The sequence below is a fragment of the Myotis lucifugus genome, unplaced genomic scaffold, assembly GCF_000147115.1.
Source record: "Myotis lucifugus unplaced genomic scaffold, Myoluc2.0 scaffold_273, whole genome shotgun sequence".
Lineage (NCBI taxonomy): Eukaryota > Metazoa > Chordata > Mammalia > Chiroptera > Vespertilionidae > Myotis > Myotis lucifugus.
The window spans coordinates 1239490-1257410 of record NW_005871321.1 but is presented as its reverse complement, the minus strand read 5'-3'; the positions used below and the strand labels follow the sequence as shown (position 1 = coordinate 1257410).

General features: G+C 40.4%; 1 protein-coding gene across 1 annotated transcript in view; it reads right to left on the bottom strand.

Annotated features, from left to right (window-relative positions):
- Positions 1-9663, bottom strand: part of LOC102426948 (pappalysin-1) — a 299588-nt gene extending 289925 nt beyond the window's left edge. The window contains exon 1 of the mRNA XM_006099368.2: positions 9513-9663. Within this exon, the coding sequence (XP_006099430.2) occupies positions 9513-9663 (151 nt within the window). The remainder of the gene's footprint in view (positions 1-9512) is intronic.
- Positions 9664-17921: the final 8258 nt, after the last annotated feature.

Below are 17921 nucleotides of genomic sequence, written 5' to 3'. Positions count from 1 at the left end.
GGGGCGATCAGGCAGGCAGGCAAGCAGTTAGGGGTGATCAGGCAGGCAGGCGAGCAGTTAGGGGTGATCAGGCAGGCAGGCAGAGTGGTTAGGGGCGATCAGGCAGGCAGATGAGCAGTTAGGAGCCAGAGGTCCCAGATTGCGAGAGGGATGTCCGACTGCCAGTTTAGGCCTAATCCGGCAGTTGGACATGCCAGAGGGGTCCCAGATTGTGAAAGGGTGCAGGCCAGGCTGAGGGACCTTTCCCCCCACCCCCCGCACAAATTTCGTGCACCTGGCCTCTAGTATAGTATGATTGATTCATATTATCAGTAACCAAATAAAACTTAAAGGTACATTGAAAATTAAGCATTATAATGCACCATGACCTTTGTCATTTCAGTATAGAATATCTTAGTCATTTCAAAGTGAAGACATAATTTATTATAAATATGGCTCCATTTCCATGTCCATTATGTTGATGTTCTTTTTCTTGGTTAGAGGTTGAACTGAAATTGAACAAATGAATTTGAACAATAACAATATTTCAGAGCCCTTTCCAGATAGTTCATTTGTTTAATAGATTTTCTCCTCATGACAACCCTTTGAGGGGAGTACCATTATGCCTATTTTACAGATGAATAAACTGAGGCTTGGTGAGTGAAGCTGTCTTACTCACTCACACAGAGCTAACAAGTAACATAGCCAATTTTCGAACCCATTCTTTTCTACCGATTTAGCTTGCTTGGTCATGAAACATTATCTTCAGCTTAGCTATGAACTTTTCAGTATATTGGCAAGGAGAGTTCCTTCAGTAGTGAGGACATTTAGGTTTGTGTGGTATGCTTGAAGACCCTGGGGCTTAATATAAAGAAGGAAAGTTTCAGTTAGCATTGTTTTTTGTCTCTAACTCTCTGAGCATTTTTATAAAATAAGATTATGTGACATTATGGAAAGAGTAATAAGATTAAACTAGAAGTAATGAGAACATCTCTCAAAGAAGCTGTCCTCCATGTAGATGGTTTGACTGAAGAGACAGTGGTTTTCCCATCCCTAGAAGTGCATCATCAGAGACTGGACGACCTCTAGTAAGAGATATTGTAGACGAGGACCTTCCCGAATCACAAGAGCTGGACTAGGTATTATTTAGGGTTCTTTCACACTTGAGACATGGTTGGTTAATCAGGCAATTCCAAAGATGCCCACCTCCCAATCCCTGGAAACTGTGCGTATGTTTGGTTATATGGCAAAGAGGAACCAATGCTGTCTGCAGATGAAATGAAGGTTGCTAATCAGCTGGCCTTGAGATAAGAAAGTTATCCTGAATTATCCAAGTGGACAATATATAATTCCAAGCATCCTTATAACTAAAAGATAGAAGAAAAAAAAGAGAGAGAGAATCAGATGGCAGCGTGTTTAGAACATTACTGTGTGTGAAGATGGAGGACTGGCGGTCATGAGCAAAGGAATGTGGGCAGCCTTTCAAAGCTGGAAAAGACAAGGAAATGGGTTCTTCCTCAGAGCCTCTAGAAGGAATGCAGCCCTGCCAATGCCTCGATTTTAGCTCAATGAGATTCACTTCAAACTTCTGCTCTTCAGAACTGTAGGATGATAAATATGTGTTGTTTAAGTCACTAAGTTTGTGGCCACTAAGTTTGTTACAGCAGCAATGGGAAACTAATACAGAGACCTATTTCACACTCTGCAGGGTAATCTATGGAACCCAATCCATCAGTCAGCTTTTGGCTGAGATAATGCTGCTGCATGACAACAACTCCCAAGTCTCTGTGGCCGAAAACAATGAGATCTCCCAGGCTCACGGGGGAATGGATAGGTTGCTGCTGACTTCAGTTGCAGTATATACATTAATCCATATATTATCATATGGCTAAGCTTGACTGGACTTGACTTGGCTACACTGGGTTCTAGGATTAAGGATGGGCTTAGGTAAACTCCAAAATTTTCATTGCAGAATTTGGGCTAAAGAAGCAATGGCTCTCTGGGGCATGCTGTTCTCCTGGCCAAGGGGAAAGGCTCCAAAAGACTGGCATATATTTGCCATGCCTCAGAGTCTCGGGATGAAGCCAGGGTCTGCACACATTCATTGTCCCAAGTAAGTCATAAAATGTTGCCCAAGTATTGGGACCAGTAAGGACATTCTGCCAGTGAAGCATAGCAAAGGCAGGGAGGGAAGGAAGAATTGGAGACAAATAATACAACTGACTTCGGTCACTGAGGGACATCTACATCTGTGAAGCAGTGGGTTCTAAGGTCTCCTGCACAGGAAGGTCCCATCATGGCCTGGCCAAAGTGGCTGGGTTTCCTAAGGAATGGTCCAATCTATAGAGATCTATTAGGCTGCCAACATGTTTAAACAGAATCAAATGTAAGAATCGCACAAGGCAGTGTAATCCAATCACCATCCTTCATAGGGAAAAATTCAGCCTAGATAAAGGACTGTGATTTTCCTACGAATTGACAGTTAGTGGGAGAGCTGATAATTGAACAAAAGCCTCCAAAAATCTCTGTCCAGGGTGCAACTCACAACTTTCTTAGTTCTGAAATCCTGCTCCTGGGTATCCTATAACTTGGTTTCACTTCCAAGTGCTTTGGGGGGGTCTGTATATTAACAGCACTGCTGAATTGACAAGGGGGAATTTGATTATTCTAACAGCAGACACACAAAGTCTTCTTTTTTCTCCTGTGAAGCTCCGGTTTGAACATGGCTTTATGTTGGCTTGGGCTAGGGAAACCCACTCTGCTCCTGACTGGGGTTCGGCGTGGGTGTCGTGGAGCAGTGATTCAGAGGGAAAGCACCTTCCAAAACCACACGGGTTCCTGCAGTTTTTCCCCTGCAGCAGCAAGTTTTGGAATGGTGCAATATGCCCCATGTGAGAGTCCTGGAGACACACAAGTTCTCTTTTTGGCAATCAGTCATGTGGGGAATCTTCAGGGGCTTTCTCAGATTTTCTTTTCCCAGGAAGCTTCATCTTCCAGAGGGAAAAAAGGAAAGATAGATCTGTTTCCTATGCCTGAGAAGTTGTTCCTGTCCCTTTGTTCCTCCTGACGAGGGGGAAATCCCAGGTCAGGTGTCACCTGCTCCGCGAAGCCTTCTTGGCTTTCCCTGGGATGAGTACATGGTTCACTTATCTCTGCTCACAGAGCACATCATGAGCCTCTTTCTGTCACTTACTGTATCATATTCTGCTCTTCTCTGTACACAGCTACCTCACTCCCTGGATTCTGTCCTCTTGTAACTGGGACTCTATTTTATCTAGTGTCATGTCTTGGGCGTTTAGAACAATGTCTGCCATATAGAAGGCATTCAGTAAATACTTTATTAATTTTGAAATGATTCTATTGCTTGTTTTATTTAGACTGACAGTTCATGATAATGTCATTTAGTGAAATACACACAATAGTCATTTATTAAATGTATGAATAGATGTAGGAGTGAAAAAGTAAGCAGTACTAAGTGCCTTTTAAGGATAACTTCTATTCTACACATGTTATCTCTGCACAGAAAAGCAGGCACACAGATTCATTCACACACATCCGTGTTTACACAAGAAACAAAATGATAAAGCAGAGCTTCCTGGACCTCATAAGCAACCTCTTTTCTTCCTAGTGTAGACAGAAACGAATTAAAGAACACTTCTTTGGAAGACATCTTTTCAGAGCTGTAGCTTCCAAATGATTTGTGTGCACCCAGCAGTCAACCAATGAGCTCCCTTCCATTGATCTAAAAATAACTCGGGAGTATTACACTGCCAGAAATTATCTCAGCCCACCTCTGGGGGGTAAAGTCTCCCGTGGAGGCACTTTTGTTGCTCAGCTGCAGCATGGAGGTAGGCCCTCTGCAGCCATTTCCAGGTAGCTACAGGGGTTTGGGGATGATTTCAGCAAACCTGAGCTAGCTTTGGGCATGAGTTTGTTTCATCCCTCACTGTGCACATCTTGCCATTTCTGAAGCTGTGAGTCAGGCTGATGTCAGCCAAGCAAGTAGCTGAAACAGCATGTCCAAGGAGACCAGAAATGTCCTTGGCGACGGTCTTAGATGCTACCTACTAGGGGCAGATGTCCTAGAAGTGATGTCACTGTATTCCTATCCAGGTCACACCGCAACAACAGGCTTTGGTCAGAAATGTCAGAGGGAGAGGATGAGTGTCCTGAGAGTGCTTTCTGAGGGGATGATTGCATGTGTGTATCTATGCATTTGTATCTGTTCATTTACCAGAGACCCACGGGATAGGAACTGTAGTTCTGGCTCAGTCATGATTCATTATGCACCATGGGCAAGTTGCTTCTCTTTTTCTGGAGCTCTGTTCTTCCACCTGCATCATTGACCATGTTGGAAAGGTAATCTCTGAGTCTCCCTCTGGCCATTTGGTTCTCTTCATTACTGGGGACCAGTGGCAACATTTATTTTACTGTATTTGAGGAACTGATGTATCCTTCTGTGGACATTTTGCTAGCAGTCAATGGTCTTGTTTTGTCTTTTATTACTACTGCCTCCAACAGGTCTGAAATTCATCAAAGTTCAGCATTCTTGCCAACCAGGATTAGGACTTAGAAAGGAAGCTGTGTTGCCTTCTGCTGGCTGACTGTGTCCAGGCTTCAGCAGCATGGAACTGAGAACCCGAATCCAGTGGGTGGAGTGGAGTTGTTTTTTTAAAAAATATTTTTATTGGTTTCAGAGAGGAAGGGAAAGGGAGAGAGAGATAGAAACATCAACGATGAGAAAGAATCACTGATTGGCTGCCTCCTGCATGCCCCAAACTGTGGATCAAGCCCAAAACCCGGGCATATGCCCTGACCAGGAATCGAACTGTGACCTCCTGGTTCACAGGTTGATGCTCAACCACTGAGCCACACCAGCCTGGAGTGGAATTTTGAAGGAAGTTCTATAATTGAATTCCAGATCCTAGATTGTAATCAAGTTTTTGGACACTTTAGCCCTTGAATTTTTTGACAGTTTTTTTTTTAAAGTCACAACATCTTGCCCTAACCGGTTTGGCTCAGTGGATAGAGCGTCAGCCTGCGGACTCAAGGGTCCTGGGTTTAATTCCGGTCAAGGGCATGTACCTTGGTTGAGGGCACATCCCCAATGGGGAGTGTGTAGGAGGCAGCTGATCGATGTTTCTAACTCTCTATCCCTCTCCCTACCTCTCTGAAAAAAAATCAATAAAATATATTTTTTAAAAAAGTCACAGCACCACTAAGCTCTCTAAAATAAGCTTTCCTTAGTTTTATCACTTAACCGACTACTTTAGAAAATTACTTCCAATCACTAAGCCTGTAAAGTGTAGCTTTTGGATTAGCCTCTAAGATCATCTTTAAATGATAATTAACATTCCTGCAAATGGTGCAGGTCACAAACATATTCATGTTAACTTATTTTCCATCCGGAACTGTTACATCTTCTGATACTTTCCCCCAAGTACCACTGTTGGTCTGAATGTAGACATGAGCAGAAGAGAATAGAACAAAGGCAGAGGGACTAACTTTGACTCAGTGTTCTCTGTGAATCATACCTAGTGCTCTGTGCTTCAAATATTTTATCTCCTCCAACCTCACACCAGCACTGTGATTGAGGAATTTTATTGATGTGGAAACCTAACACTCAAATCTCACTTTTAGGAGGCTGTACCAAATAGGTTCATTAATGGAAAAGCAAATCACTCAGAGGCTTTTGATGAAAGTAATATTTTCGTCTCAAATTTGTTTTAAAATCCTAGTTAGTGTTGCTTGGTTTTAAAATAAAACACCTTAAATATTTTTGCCTAATGTTGATATTGGGAGTTGATGGCATTCAGTACATAAATGGCATTTAACCCTTTTTAATGAATCTTTCTTAACATATAAGGATCATTAAATGAATAATGCCTAATGCATAAAATCAGAAATATAGTCATTTGAGCAAGTGCCTTAGACATTGATTGGGAAGAAAATTGCGCTTGGGAGAAGAAGCATCATTAGGAAAGTTACTTCTTCTTTGTTTCCGTTTTCTACTTTCCTCCACAGTCGGTCTCCACTCATGAAACTTGTTGAGGTAAATGGTAAGTGGATTGTCCTTTGGGACCTGGGAGACGTGGGTGTGGCTGTCCTCAAGCTTCTACAAGCTACATGGCCTGGATATTACATCGGGGTTGATCACAACCCCGAGCTTCATAATGTTATGATGATGTAAACAACTAGGCTACTGAAAGGGTGTGGTTAGGACTGAATGAGAAAATGTCCTGTCTGTCTAAATACCAGGTAAGGTATTTCCCCTCTAAATTGTGCCTCATTCATGGGAGTAAAGTGGAGATAGAGGGGGTGAGGGGGCATGAGAATGGAGTGAGAGGATGGCCTTCCAATGGCAAAATGTGCAAATAAATGAGCCCTATAAACAACACTTTACAAAGGAATAAACTAAGTGGTTCCACTGTGAAAATCTTGAATAATCATCTATAGGAAGAAAAAATAACCTTTCATAATCATACATGAATAAGTGCTGTGGTTTAGGAAAATAAAATCCCAGTGAACAGACCTTTATACGGTTTAAAACCTCTGTGTCTGAAGCAACGTAGACAGTAGAAATTTAAGGAAATGATCAACTAATGACTCAGCAATATAAAAAAAGCATGTAAAAATTTGAATAATATTGTTTTATGAAATAAAGGGAAAAAGCATACTTCTAAGTTAATATATTATTTAATAAGATATAATTTTAAGTATATTTAACTAAAATGATACACTCTTTAAGTAGATGTTTAACTATTTCGTCTACATCACTAAAATAAATATTTTCAAGCTGGTTACATTTGTTTTAAGCTTATCACTGGGAATATGGAGTATTTCTGTATGCAGTGATGGCGAACCTATGACATGCGTGTCAGAGGTGACACGCGAACTCATTTTTTTGGTTGATTTTTCTTTGTTAAATGGCATTTAAATATATAAAATAAATATAAAAAATGTAAGTCTTTGTTTTACTATGGTTGCAAATATCAAAAAATTTCTATATGTGACATGGCAACCAGAGTTAAGTTAGGGTTTTTCAAAATGCTGACACACCGAGCTCAAAAGGTTCGCCATCACTAGAGTGTCTTTTTTCCTGATGTAGATAAAATTTATTGTGCTCAGGGCAATTTCTGAAGTATAATGAATTTCATTATACATGTTAGCTTCATAAGACCAGTAGTTATTATTATGATATTCACATGAGCTTACTAATTGCAGAATAACTAAGAAATAAAAATTATTAAAGTAAAATAAAGTCTGTTGGAAAAGCATTGTAAGCATTTTTTTAAAATGCTCAAAAATGTAAACTTCATGGAGATGTGAATATCAAAGTGGACCTACAACACATTGAACCGTCTCTAGGCCATGTAATCTAATCAATATCTGCAGTGTCTTTATTGCTGGACACATATGATGTAAACTGCTCGGCAAACTGGTCTCCCAACAACGGCAGTTACTGGGGAAGTAGTAGTGGGGCTAGTGCTGTGAAATTAACCTGTAAGTGAAACACTCAAACCCCATAACTAGTTTTTTGAAGATCAATGAAAATGCTGATTAGCTGTCCTTCTGTTTCATGCCTCAATTCTCCTCATCTGTTTGTTTATCCATTTATACAACTACAAAATGTTTAGTAACTGCTTAAACGTGCAAAGCTCTTGGCTAGATACTGGAGAATCAGAGATAAAGACCACAAAAGTCCTGCCTTTAAGGATCTCATATTGTAGCAATTTCATATCAATCTCTGCACCAGGGTTTCTCAATCTCAGCTCTACTGACATCTTTGGTTGGTTAACTTTTTGTTGTAGGGGTGAGGGGGGCTATCCTGGAAATTGAAGGATGCTGAGCAGCATACCTGACCTATAATTTCTAGATGTCAGACCCCCCCCCCCCCAACCAAACCCACCAGGTGTGACAACCAAAAATGTCCCCTGGCATTGCCAAATGTTCTGGGGATGGGGGAAGCAAAATCACCATTGATCTATCAATATACATACGAAGATCTTGCTTTTCTAACAAGATTAAGCTCTTCAAGATGTAGAGACACACTTATGTATCTCTCTCCTATATCTATACAGGAGGACATGCATAATAGACATTAACCATTCTGTTGTAATAAAATGTTTTTAAATGCTGGCCAGTTCTTTTAGAAGCTAAAATATTGGAAATCTAAGCTTCAATATGCAATTCCCTTTTTGTTATGTTGTTGCTGCTGAGGTTGATTTTGCTCTGGACACCTTCTCTTCTGAATCCAAGCATTCAGTTACAGTAAGCAGAGTCATGCATTAGAAACTGGGGCATAGAAAAAAAGGCAGCAGGAAAAAAAGAAAAGAACCTTGAGATTCAGTGGCCCTTGAAGACTTCCAAGTAGAAGGCATTATGTAAACATTGGCACTTTCCTAATTCTGGCTAATATGCACCTATCGGTATGCATCTGTAATGCTTGGAATTACATAAAGTTTAAAATAAATGCAGATTATCTTTTAAAGAAGATATATTAGTTCCATATAGAGTTGCCAAGTAGGTGTCTCTAGGGACATATCTTGGTAAATAAAGAAAAGTGATTTGTAATAAGCTTATCAGTAGTTGGTATGTAAAGTGCTGGAGAATGGCTTGTTCTCTTTATAGTGTTTAAACATTCTTTACAACGATATCAAAGTTATTTTATTTGCTAAGCACATCCTTTCTCTTAAATGAGTGCAGTGATAAGCCTCACTCATTCACATGTAGTTATTATTCAGGCAATTTATGTGCAATTTTTCAAACATTCAAAAAATTAAGAAACTAAATTCATGGCATTCTTTTTAAGATGCTTTGGGAAAATAGTAACAGGTAAAAAAGAGAAAAACCATCATGAGATTTTAAAAATAATTGATTTCTTAGCCATTTCAGGTATTTTCACAGGAAGAATCTCACTGGGGCTGGGGTGGGGGTGGGGAGGGAAAGCTGCAGATGTGGATGAAGTTTCACCAGATGCTTAACTGCAGTTCAACTTTTCTCTACTAGTCATTTGGCAAAATCCTCAAAAGAAGCTAACTCTTTTTCTGACAACTTACACCCTATGTTCTAATATTTCTATGCTTTAACACACCATCACAACTCATTTTTACTGTCAAGAAAACATCAGTGTGCAACATTTTTACATCTCAGCCAGTGGGGGGGGGACAAACTCCCCTGCACCCCTTCACACGGGACCCCCTTTTTTTCTGTGACATGCTCCCTCCTTTATGACTTTCGCTCCTTTGTCCACAGGATCATGTCCCTGCCCCACGTCCACAGAGTAGGTCTTCTGACTTGCTGATTTATTCCCAGGCCGCAGGGAAACTATTTCTAAATAGTCAGAAGGAGAGGCCTGAGGTGAACTGTAAAAGGAACTGATTATGGAGTTTGGCAGACCTGGCTCCAAGTCTAAGGTTTGGCATTTTTTCTGTGACTTCACAGGGCATCTGATCTCACTGAACCTCAGCACTTATGTGGGAGTTGATTTAGAAATATATGAAAACCTATTAGCTCAGTGCCAAATGACTTGCAACAGCTCAATAACTGGTAGGTCATCAATTTCATCATTGAGTCATTGTCGTCATCATCGTCGTCGTCATCATCATCATCATTATCATCATCATCATCTTTGTTGTGGATTGTAGTATGTGATATCCTGAGGCCCCTCAGAATTGAACTCATGTCTTTGACTTTTAGAGTTCATGAAACCTGAGGTACATTTTTTCTTTTTTTTTAAAAAAAGATATATTTTTATTGATTTCAGAGGGGAAGGGAGAGAGAGATAGAAACATCAATGATGAGAGAGAATCATTGAATGGCTGCCTCCTCCATACCCCACACTGGGGATCGAGCCTGCAACCCAGGCATGTGCCCTGACTGGAACTCAAACCATGACCTCCTGGTTCATAGGTTGATGCTCGATCACTGAGCCACGCCAGCCGGGGCTGAGATACATTTTCTTTTGCTCATTTGACAAATGTTTACTGATCATGTGCTATCCTCTAGTCTCTGGGAATAAGCAGAGACTTGTAAAGTAAACAGTGCCCTCCATACCTTCCAATCACTTAAGCAACTGGTCATACAAACTAGCACATAGTTATACATGGAAACATGTTCTATTAAGAGAGAGGGTATGCCAAGTTATGAGATGAGCTATTATGAGTGTGTGTGTGCACGCGCGCGCACATGCACGTGTACATTGATTTGCACTGAGGGAATGGGCTAATGGGCTAAGAGGAGGCTTCAGTGATGCAGTAACTTTAATGGAGAGCTGGTGACGCATTAGAATTAACCAGGTAAGAGTAAGGCGATGGACATCCCAGATGGAAGGCACAGTAAATGTGGAGTCTCAGAGATGGAAAGGATCAAGACATATTCAAAAGAGTTAAATGACAATGTGGCTGAAGAAAGTGAACAAAGATCCATGGGTCTTCAAGTCAAGATAGGAGAGGTGGGTACGTATCAGACCCCACAGGGCTCTGCAGGTCATTCCCAGAAGAATCTTAGTTCTTATCCAAGGAGCAATAGGTAACCATGTAAGTGTTTAGGCAAGAAAGTAACAAAAACCAATTAACATTTTTAAACAGCAAATTGGCACTGGAAGAATGTGTTGGAGGGAAGCAAATAAGACTGCAGGGAAACCTGTACAAGTTTACTCTACTGGACCAGGAGAGAAGTGAGTGGCCTGGACAAAGATGGTAATAGAATAGACCGGACTAGTGAATCCTTCCTAAGTGCTCAGCTGAGATGGACTGAAGCATAAACATGGATCCACTCTCTTTCAGTCTGACTTTGAGACTGGTGAAATGACAGAATTGAGATAAAAAGAGTTGGTGGCATGTGTCTCACAAATAATTACATCATCTCTGTGATTCTTATAACCCTATGCAAGAATTCAACCCTATGCATTCATTCATTCATTTCCTTATCAAGCATTTACAGTTATAAGGATCTGTGAGGCTCCCTAGAGATATATCATGTAAGAGCTTGGGACTAGATTTGCCACAATAACTGAGCTCTATTCCATTCTAACACTGCAGATGGGATGAAAAATATTTTTTTAAAACAAGACACCTTGAGTAACTGAGAACACATGTGAAATAGCCAAGATCAACATGAACCTTGTAAGGGATTGTATACTCTACCAGTGGTCAGCAAACTGTGCCTCGGCAAACCGTGGTTCGCGAGCCACATGTGGCTCTTTGGCCCCTTGAGTGTGGCTCTTCCACAAAATACCGACTCTTCCACAAAATACCGACTCTTCCACAAAATACCGACTTCTGCACATGGGCCACGAAGTTTCATCGCACTGTACGTGCGCGCCTGCACGTATTTTGTGGAAGAGCCACACTCAAGGGGCCAAAGAGCTGCATGTGGCTCGTGAGCCGCGGTTTGCCGACCACGGCTCTAGACCAAATCCAGAGAGAAGTCACCATTAATAGCTCTGGGAGGAACAAGAAAGATGGCGAGGTCCTATATAGTTGAGAAAAACCTTCTCTGGGATTTTCTCTTATGATACATGTTTAGTGTTGTCCCAGCTCTCCTTTTTCAAGCTAGAAGGGCATGCTTAGCTGACACAACAGCAAAGAGTCGGCTTCCACTCAGACTATTCTGGTGGGCTTGGGACTATAGGCTCCCAGAGCCAGAGCTCCCTGTGGTTTCTGCCAGCTCTCTGGATAATCTACTTACCCAGGGGACAGAAAACTGTACTAGTATGCCAGCCATTTAAAAAATATTCCTCCCTTTAGATTCTGCTGCCACCAGCTCCTTTGACTTATGTTGAAATCATGTCCCATCTCTCTCAGCCACGTTGTTACAAATTTATTATTGAGACCGATGATGACATCACCTGGAGAGGGACCAGGGCTGTGGTCATCTGGCTCCTCTTTCCACATTCCACAGGCAGCTTCTTCTCTCCTCTCGCAGGTCATTAATGTTTTAAAAAGGGCTTGCTTTAAATACCCGAGCAGTGCTCTCAGCTGTGACACACGGAAGGTTTCCCATTTCAGAGCCCACAGCACGTGCCTGCTTCGGACTGTAGGCTGCTTGCCCAAGTGGGCATTTGAGAAGTCCTTGGTCAAAGTCATGCTAACAGCATGTGTTAACCATGTGTCCAGTTTGGAAAGAGCAGAGTGTTGGCCAGAGGTTGTAGATAACGAGCTACATACACATCGAGAGGTTAGCACAGCTTCTTCACAGACTCATTGCAGGGTGTTGATCATTCCTTAAGGCTCAGCATCCTTCCGTGTGAAATAGGCACAGTCTCACCTGTCACCTCCAACTTTCAGGATTGTAGGAAGAGTTGGAGGAAGGAGCAAGTTTTGTAAAAGCACTCTGAACCTCATATACTCCACAAGTATATGCCAAGGGCCAACTACTGTGTTAAACACCAGGGTACGGGGTGAATGAAATAGGCCTCTGTGCCATTAGGGGGTTTATAATCTAGTTGTGGAGACAGATTATATACAAATAAGTATATTGTGACAGACTTTAAAATACACTAAAAGGAGGGGTGGAGTTTCATGGCATGAGTTAGCATACTGAGGAAAGGGTAGTCAATATAGAGTGGTCAGAGAAGCCGATATTTAGATTAAGGCTTGAAAGTTGGGAAGGACCCTGCCATGTAGAAGGTGTATGTGTAGTATGTGTGCAATGTATGTGTGGTGTAGTGTGGTGTGTGTGTGGTGTATAGATGTGTGGTGCGTGTGGTGTGTGGTGTGTGTATGATGTAGTGTGTGTGTGTGGTGTGTAGTGTGGTATATGTGTGTTGTGTGCTTATGTGTGGGGGGAGGGGGGCGTGGTGTGCGTTCACCATATGCACATGCACTGGGAAAAGGACTGGGTGTTTCATGCAGAAGAACCAATATGTGTGGAGGACATTAAGTAGAAAAGGGTTTAGTATGCTTAAAGAATCAAATGGAAACTTACATGGCTGGAGGCCAATGACAAGGGGGCTGGAAAGTGTTACCCACATAAAAGAAGTAATAGTTCTATGTTTTGCAAGCAACTGAGTGAAAATGGGTAAGCTAAAATGCACCCAAATAATAGATTAAATTTTCCAGTCAAATTACAGAACACTAAGGGTGTGTTGGCAGGTGCTGCAAAAACGAATACCTCCTGCTGCCTTGTCCTCAGATGGCTCTCAATGTAGTAAAGGATGTAAGGACAAGGAGGAGCCATTTTTCACTACAAATACAAGACAGAAATAAATAAATGCAAACAAATGTGGATATTAAGTGTTATGGAGGACAAAGAGGGAGAGATCACACCTTTTGGAGTGGGTTTGCAGTATGAAGGAAAGCATCCTTGAGAAGGGGGCCTTTAAGTGTGTCCTAGAAAATGGGCCACAGCCCCACCTGGAATTCTGCCATTTGTAACCATGTTATGGTCTGGTTTTCACTTTTTATTGAGACATTTAGTGCAACCAGCTTGAATGTAAAAATAATTAAATGGATCGAGGTCACTTTCCAACTTTTGCTTTGATCTGCAACAAACCAAAAAGTAAGGGAGAAGGAGAAAGGAATCTCTGAGAATGCCTTTATGCCATTTGCTCATGTGACCAGTTTAACCTGGAATGTTGTGTCTCACCCCACTGTAGTTCTTGTCTATTCATCAAATTGATAAAGGTTCCTCATTTATCCATTTATTTATCTATTCATTACCAATCCATTATGCCAGCACAAAGTCTAAAGTCCCATTCATAGACAATGAATAAATACTTGCTAAATGAATAGAAGACATGAGCTAAAAAACATTTTAGGTAGAGACAATGGCAAAGTCACAGAGGCAGGAAGCATGTTACCAACAATGGAAAGTATCATAGTTGGCTGAGAAAGAACATAAAGGACAGTGTAGAGAGGAAAATAAGTCTAGAGTAAGGAATCAGTCAGAGCATGATGGATTTTGAGTTACAAGCTGAGGATGTTTAATGTTGATCTCAAGACGATGGAGCATCCATGGAAAGGCTTTACACATCGCTTAAAATAACACCACCCAATGAAACAATAAACAGAGGAGCACTGGAAGGAGCTACACGATCTGTATTTCAGCCTTCCTCTGCAGCACATCTGTGCGATGAGAGGGAAGTCACTCTTTCCTCCGGAACACATTTTTCACATATGCAGAATGTGCAAAAAAATGGTCTGATTTTGTTTTTGAACACAAACATTTTTTTGATTAATCCTCACCCAAGGATATGTTTCCATTGATTTTTTAGGTAGAGTGGAAGGAAAGGGAGAAACACAAGAGTGAAACATCGATGTGAGAGAGTCCCATTGAACCCAGGACCCTTCAGTCCACAGGCTGATGCTCTATCCACTGAGCCAAACCAGCTGGGGCTGAACACAAACATTTTATAAGTACTGATATTTATTCTCATTTAAAAATTATTTTCTTTACTTATTCAAGGCCAATAAACTAAGATTATTTTTAACCGATATTTTAAGTCAAATACCATTTGTTTGAATATAGCTGCGGGAATAGAAACACCTTGAAGTAAGGTAACCATAGAACTCAATTTGCCAGGAACACATGGTCCTATTGTCCAAGTTTACCATTTGCCCAAGTTTTTCTATTTTTTTGTAAAGTGTTATTATTAATAGTTGCATTTAAGTTAGCTGGGATGGTGTGGAAGACCTCCACATTGTGTTCCAGGTTTCACAATGGCCTCATCCAAGAGTGTGAGATACACTGACCCGGAGGTCCTCTTTAACTTAAGAGTTCAGTCCAAATGACAATCATCCATATCCCAGTTTTCTTCTCAGACTCTTTCTACACTTAAAATCACCAACCCTTCCTTTTCAGACTCAGTGCATAGACAGGGCTGGCTAGGAAAAGCCGCATCCTTCTTGTGTTTGGAGGTGCAGGAACAAAGAAGTCAACAGTGCTGCTCCTATTGGCCACCTGTTGTGCCATGTAGTAATGTCACAGCCCCACCACAGGCTCTGAGATGGAGGAAATGGCCAGTGGAAATAAAGATAGGTCAGTGAGAAATACAGAAGTGAGGTATGCATGAAATATGTGTGGGAAATAAAGATTGAGTGGCCCTTCCACAGAGAGTGGTCCAGAATGCACTTGGTACAGATGTTTTCATCATTTATTGAAAGGTGTAGATCTACAACCATATGTGGCTTTAATTGTTTGGTAATGCTTTTTAAATTTTCAGTAAATCCTTTCACTATCAATAAAAAATAAGTGTCCTTTTAATAAAATAAAAATTAAGTACTGACTTTCTGAATCTCCTTCAAAAGATTTTTAAAGATCATTTTCAGATGATGGTTAGAAAATGGTGACTGGATGTGGGCAGCAGCAGAAAGTGAGGTTGAACGTCATTTTGAAGCATCTAGATTGGTAGCAACTATCTTTTGAAGGAGCTCCTATGGTTAATTAGATAACTTTACATTCTACACTGTATTGGGATGAAATCAAGAATGTGTTCAATTTTGTAACATCTAAATTTAGTATCACTTATTTGATGAGCTTTTATGTTGTAAAAGTATTTGCTGAAAAAGCCATTTGGCTAAATTGAGGGGGAAAGATGGTACCTGTAAATATATTCGGGCTGAAGTATTTTCACATTTTAATGTAAAAAAATGGGGTTGATAATTTCCTCTACTTAGCAGAAAGTGCTCTGAGCTTCTCAGGGACCTCAGTATCTACAGAGAGCATTTTCTCGGTATTATGGTCTACTGAAAAGAGTCATTTGAAGATGTCTACAATTTTAAATTTCTTAACTTTAATATTGACAAAAATTGCAAGCAATTTAGTGAAAACATCAAAACTAAAAAGACCATACTGAGAGTAAAAACCATTCTTCAGAAAATGTCAAACATCAAATTAGATGTAGATATGACAAAAATTATTACATTATCTAAATATTTACTGATAAAATTGTTTCCTGTTAATAGTTATCAATGTGTAAAATAAATATTTCTGGAAGTGTAAGTCAAATTGTAATTAAAAAAATAATTTAATTTTTGAAAATAGTTTTTGGTTAGTATTATTATACAGGTCCACATAAAGCCAATTTGTTAGGCAATAAACAAATTTTTAAAAAAATCTATCATTAGAAATTGTTTTATATATTAATATTAAAATAATTATGTAATTGCCTTAATACTTTTAGTGCTCCTTTAGTGTCTTAGTGAGCACTATGAATTATGTGGTTATTTCCCCTAAAGCCTTTCTCCTTTCTTCTATCTCTGTGACCAGTTGTAGGTTATATCTTAAGACCAGACTTACTTATGTTCTGATTTAACAAATATGGACATAATGAAATATGTTTTCCCCCAGATTGATTCTGGATATTGCCTTCTACCCTATTCCAACAGTTACTTATATTTGGAGAGTTGTTGGATGATCAGGGTGAAAGTCTCACTGGATGCTGGTGGCTTCAATGGTTCTACATAAATAATTTGCTATGGAGATTTCCTAATAGAAGTAATGGAGGTTCCTTTCCATATTAATCCACCTTTGTACTCTGGCCATGAACCAAAAGCAGTAATAGCTCTATGTTTATCAGTTTTATCAGAAAACTACATGCCTTTCCTCTTATTTTACTACAAGGAAATTATAGAAGTTCTGTTCTTCCATTCACATTTATGGCATAAGGAACCCAAGAGAGGTCCATACCTTAATTGTATAATGTTTTACTACCATCCTGGGCATCAGTTATCTTTCATTGTAAAACCACACTGACATTTAGGGGCTTGGGACACTAATTCATTTGCTCACAATTCTATGGGTCAGAAATTTGGGCTGAGTTTTTGTTGGGGCTTGGTTTTGTTTCTGCTGCTGGACTCACTTGAGGTCATTTATAATGACTGCAGTTATCTTGCAATCTGATTAGAGCTGGAGGGTCACATAGCCTCACTTGGGTCTGGCAATGGGCAGGCTGGTAACTGGGATGTCTCCAGGAGGAGGGCTTGAGCTCTTGCAAGGTGTGTTCTCAGGATTCCAACAGAGACAAGAATGTAAGCTCTGATGTATAAGAACTTTGCAAACCTCTGCTTTTGTCACACATGCTGCTGTACTGTCCAAAGCAATGCACATGGCCAAGCTCTAATTCAAGGGTGGAGAAGCAAACCCCACTTCTTAATAGGAGGAGAGGCTCAGACACACTGAGGAAGGTGGACATACAAGGATAATAGAATTGTTGTAATTGACTTTGCAAACAATTTTCCACATTGCCTAATTTTTGCTCACATTTAAAACATTAATAATCCAATATTGGCAGAATGCTGATATGAAGCACAAATAATGCTGCATTGAGACACACCTACGGGTGAATCTTTTTAGGAGCCAGTTACCCCTATTATCCCGGGGGGTAGTAAATAACCCCTGCCAACTTTTCAGTTTTTTTAAAGTTAGATTAATAATGCGAATATAGAAATGTCTTCTAAATCACCAAGCAGATGAGAATTATCATGAATCAAAATGTAGCTCAAACTCTACCCCACTACATTAGATATTCTACCCTTCACTAATTTCTTGAATTGGCATTTGATGGCCATTTGGAGCCTGAACCATGTATTTTTGGCCCTTAATTCTCTGTTGCTTGGTGTAATCTGTCAATTGCTGGATTCAACAATTAAGGATGCATGAGTTAGCATTGCCTAAGTGTTAAATTTAGCGAGTCATTGGAAAGATAGTAAGGAATCAGGCATACTTTCTAATTTGCTGGAGCTTATACTCTAGTTCTTCACCTTGGCTTGCCAAATAAACCGAAACACACTTTCAGAGAGTTTAAAGTTAGGTGTCCAGACTGGGCATTTGAGGAGCCAGCCATGACCAGGGGCTTCTCTTGAACTCCCTCTCACAACTCTCCAGTCCTTGTAGACACCATGAATATAATGTCAACCTTCCTTATTTTCTTTGGCTACTAATACCCTCAGAACCACATCTGTGAACCACCTTGGCAGACAGGCAGAGGCTGTCTTATT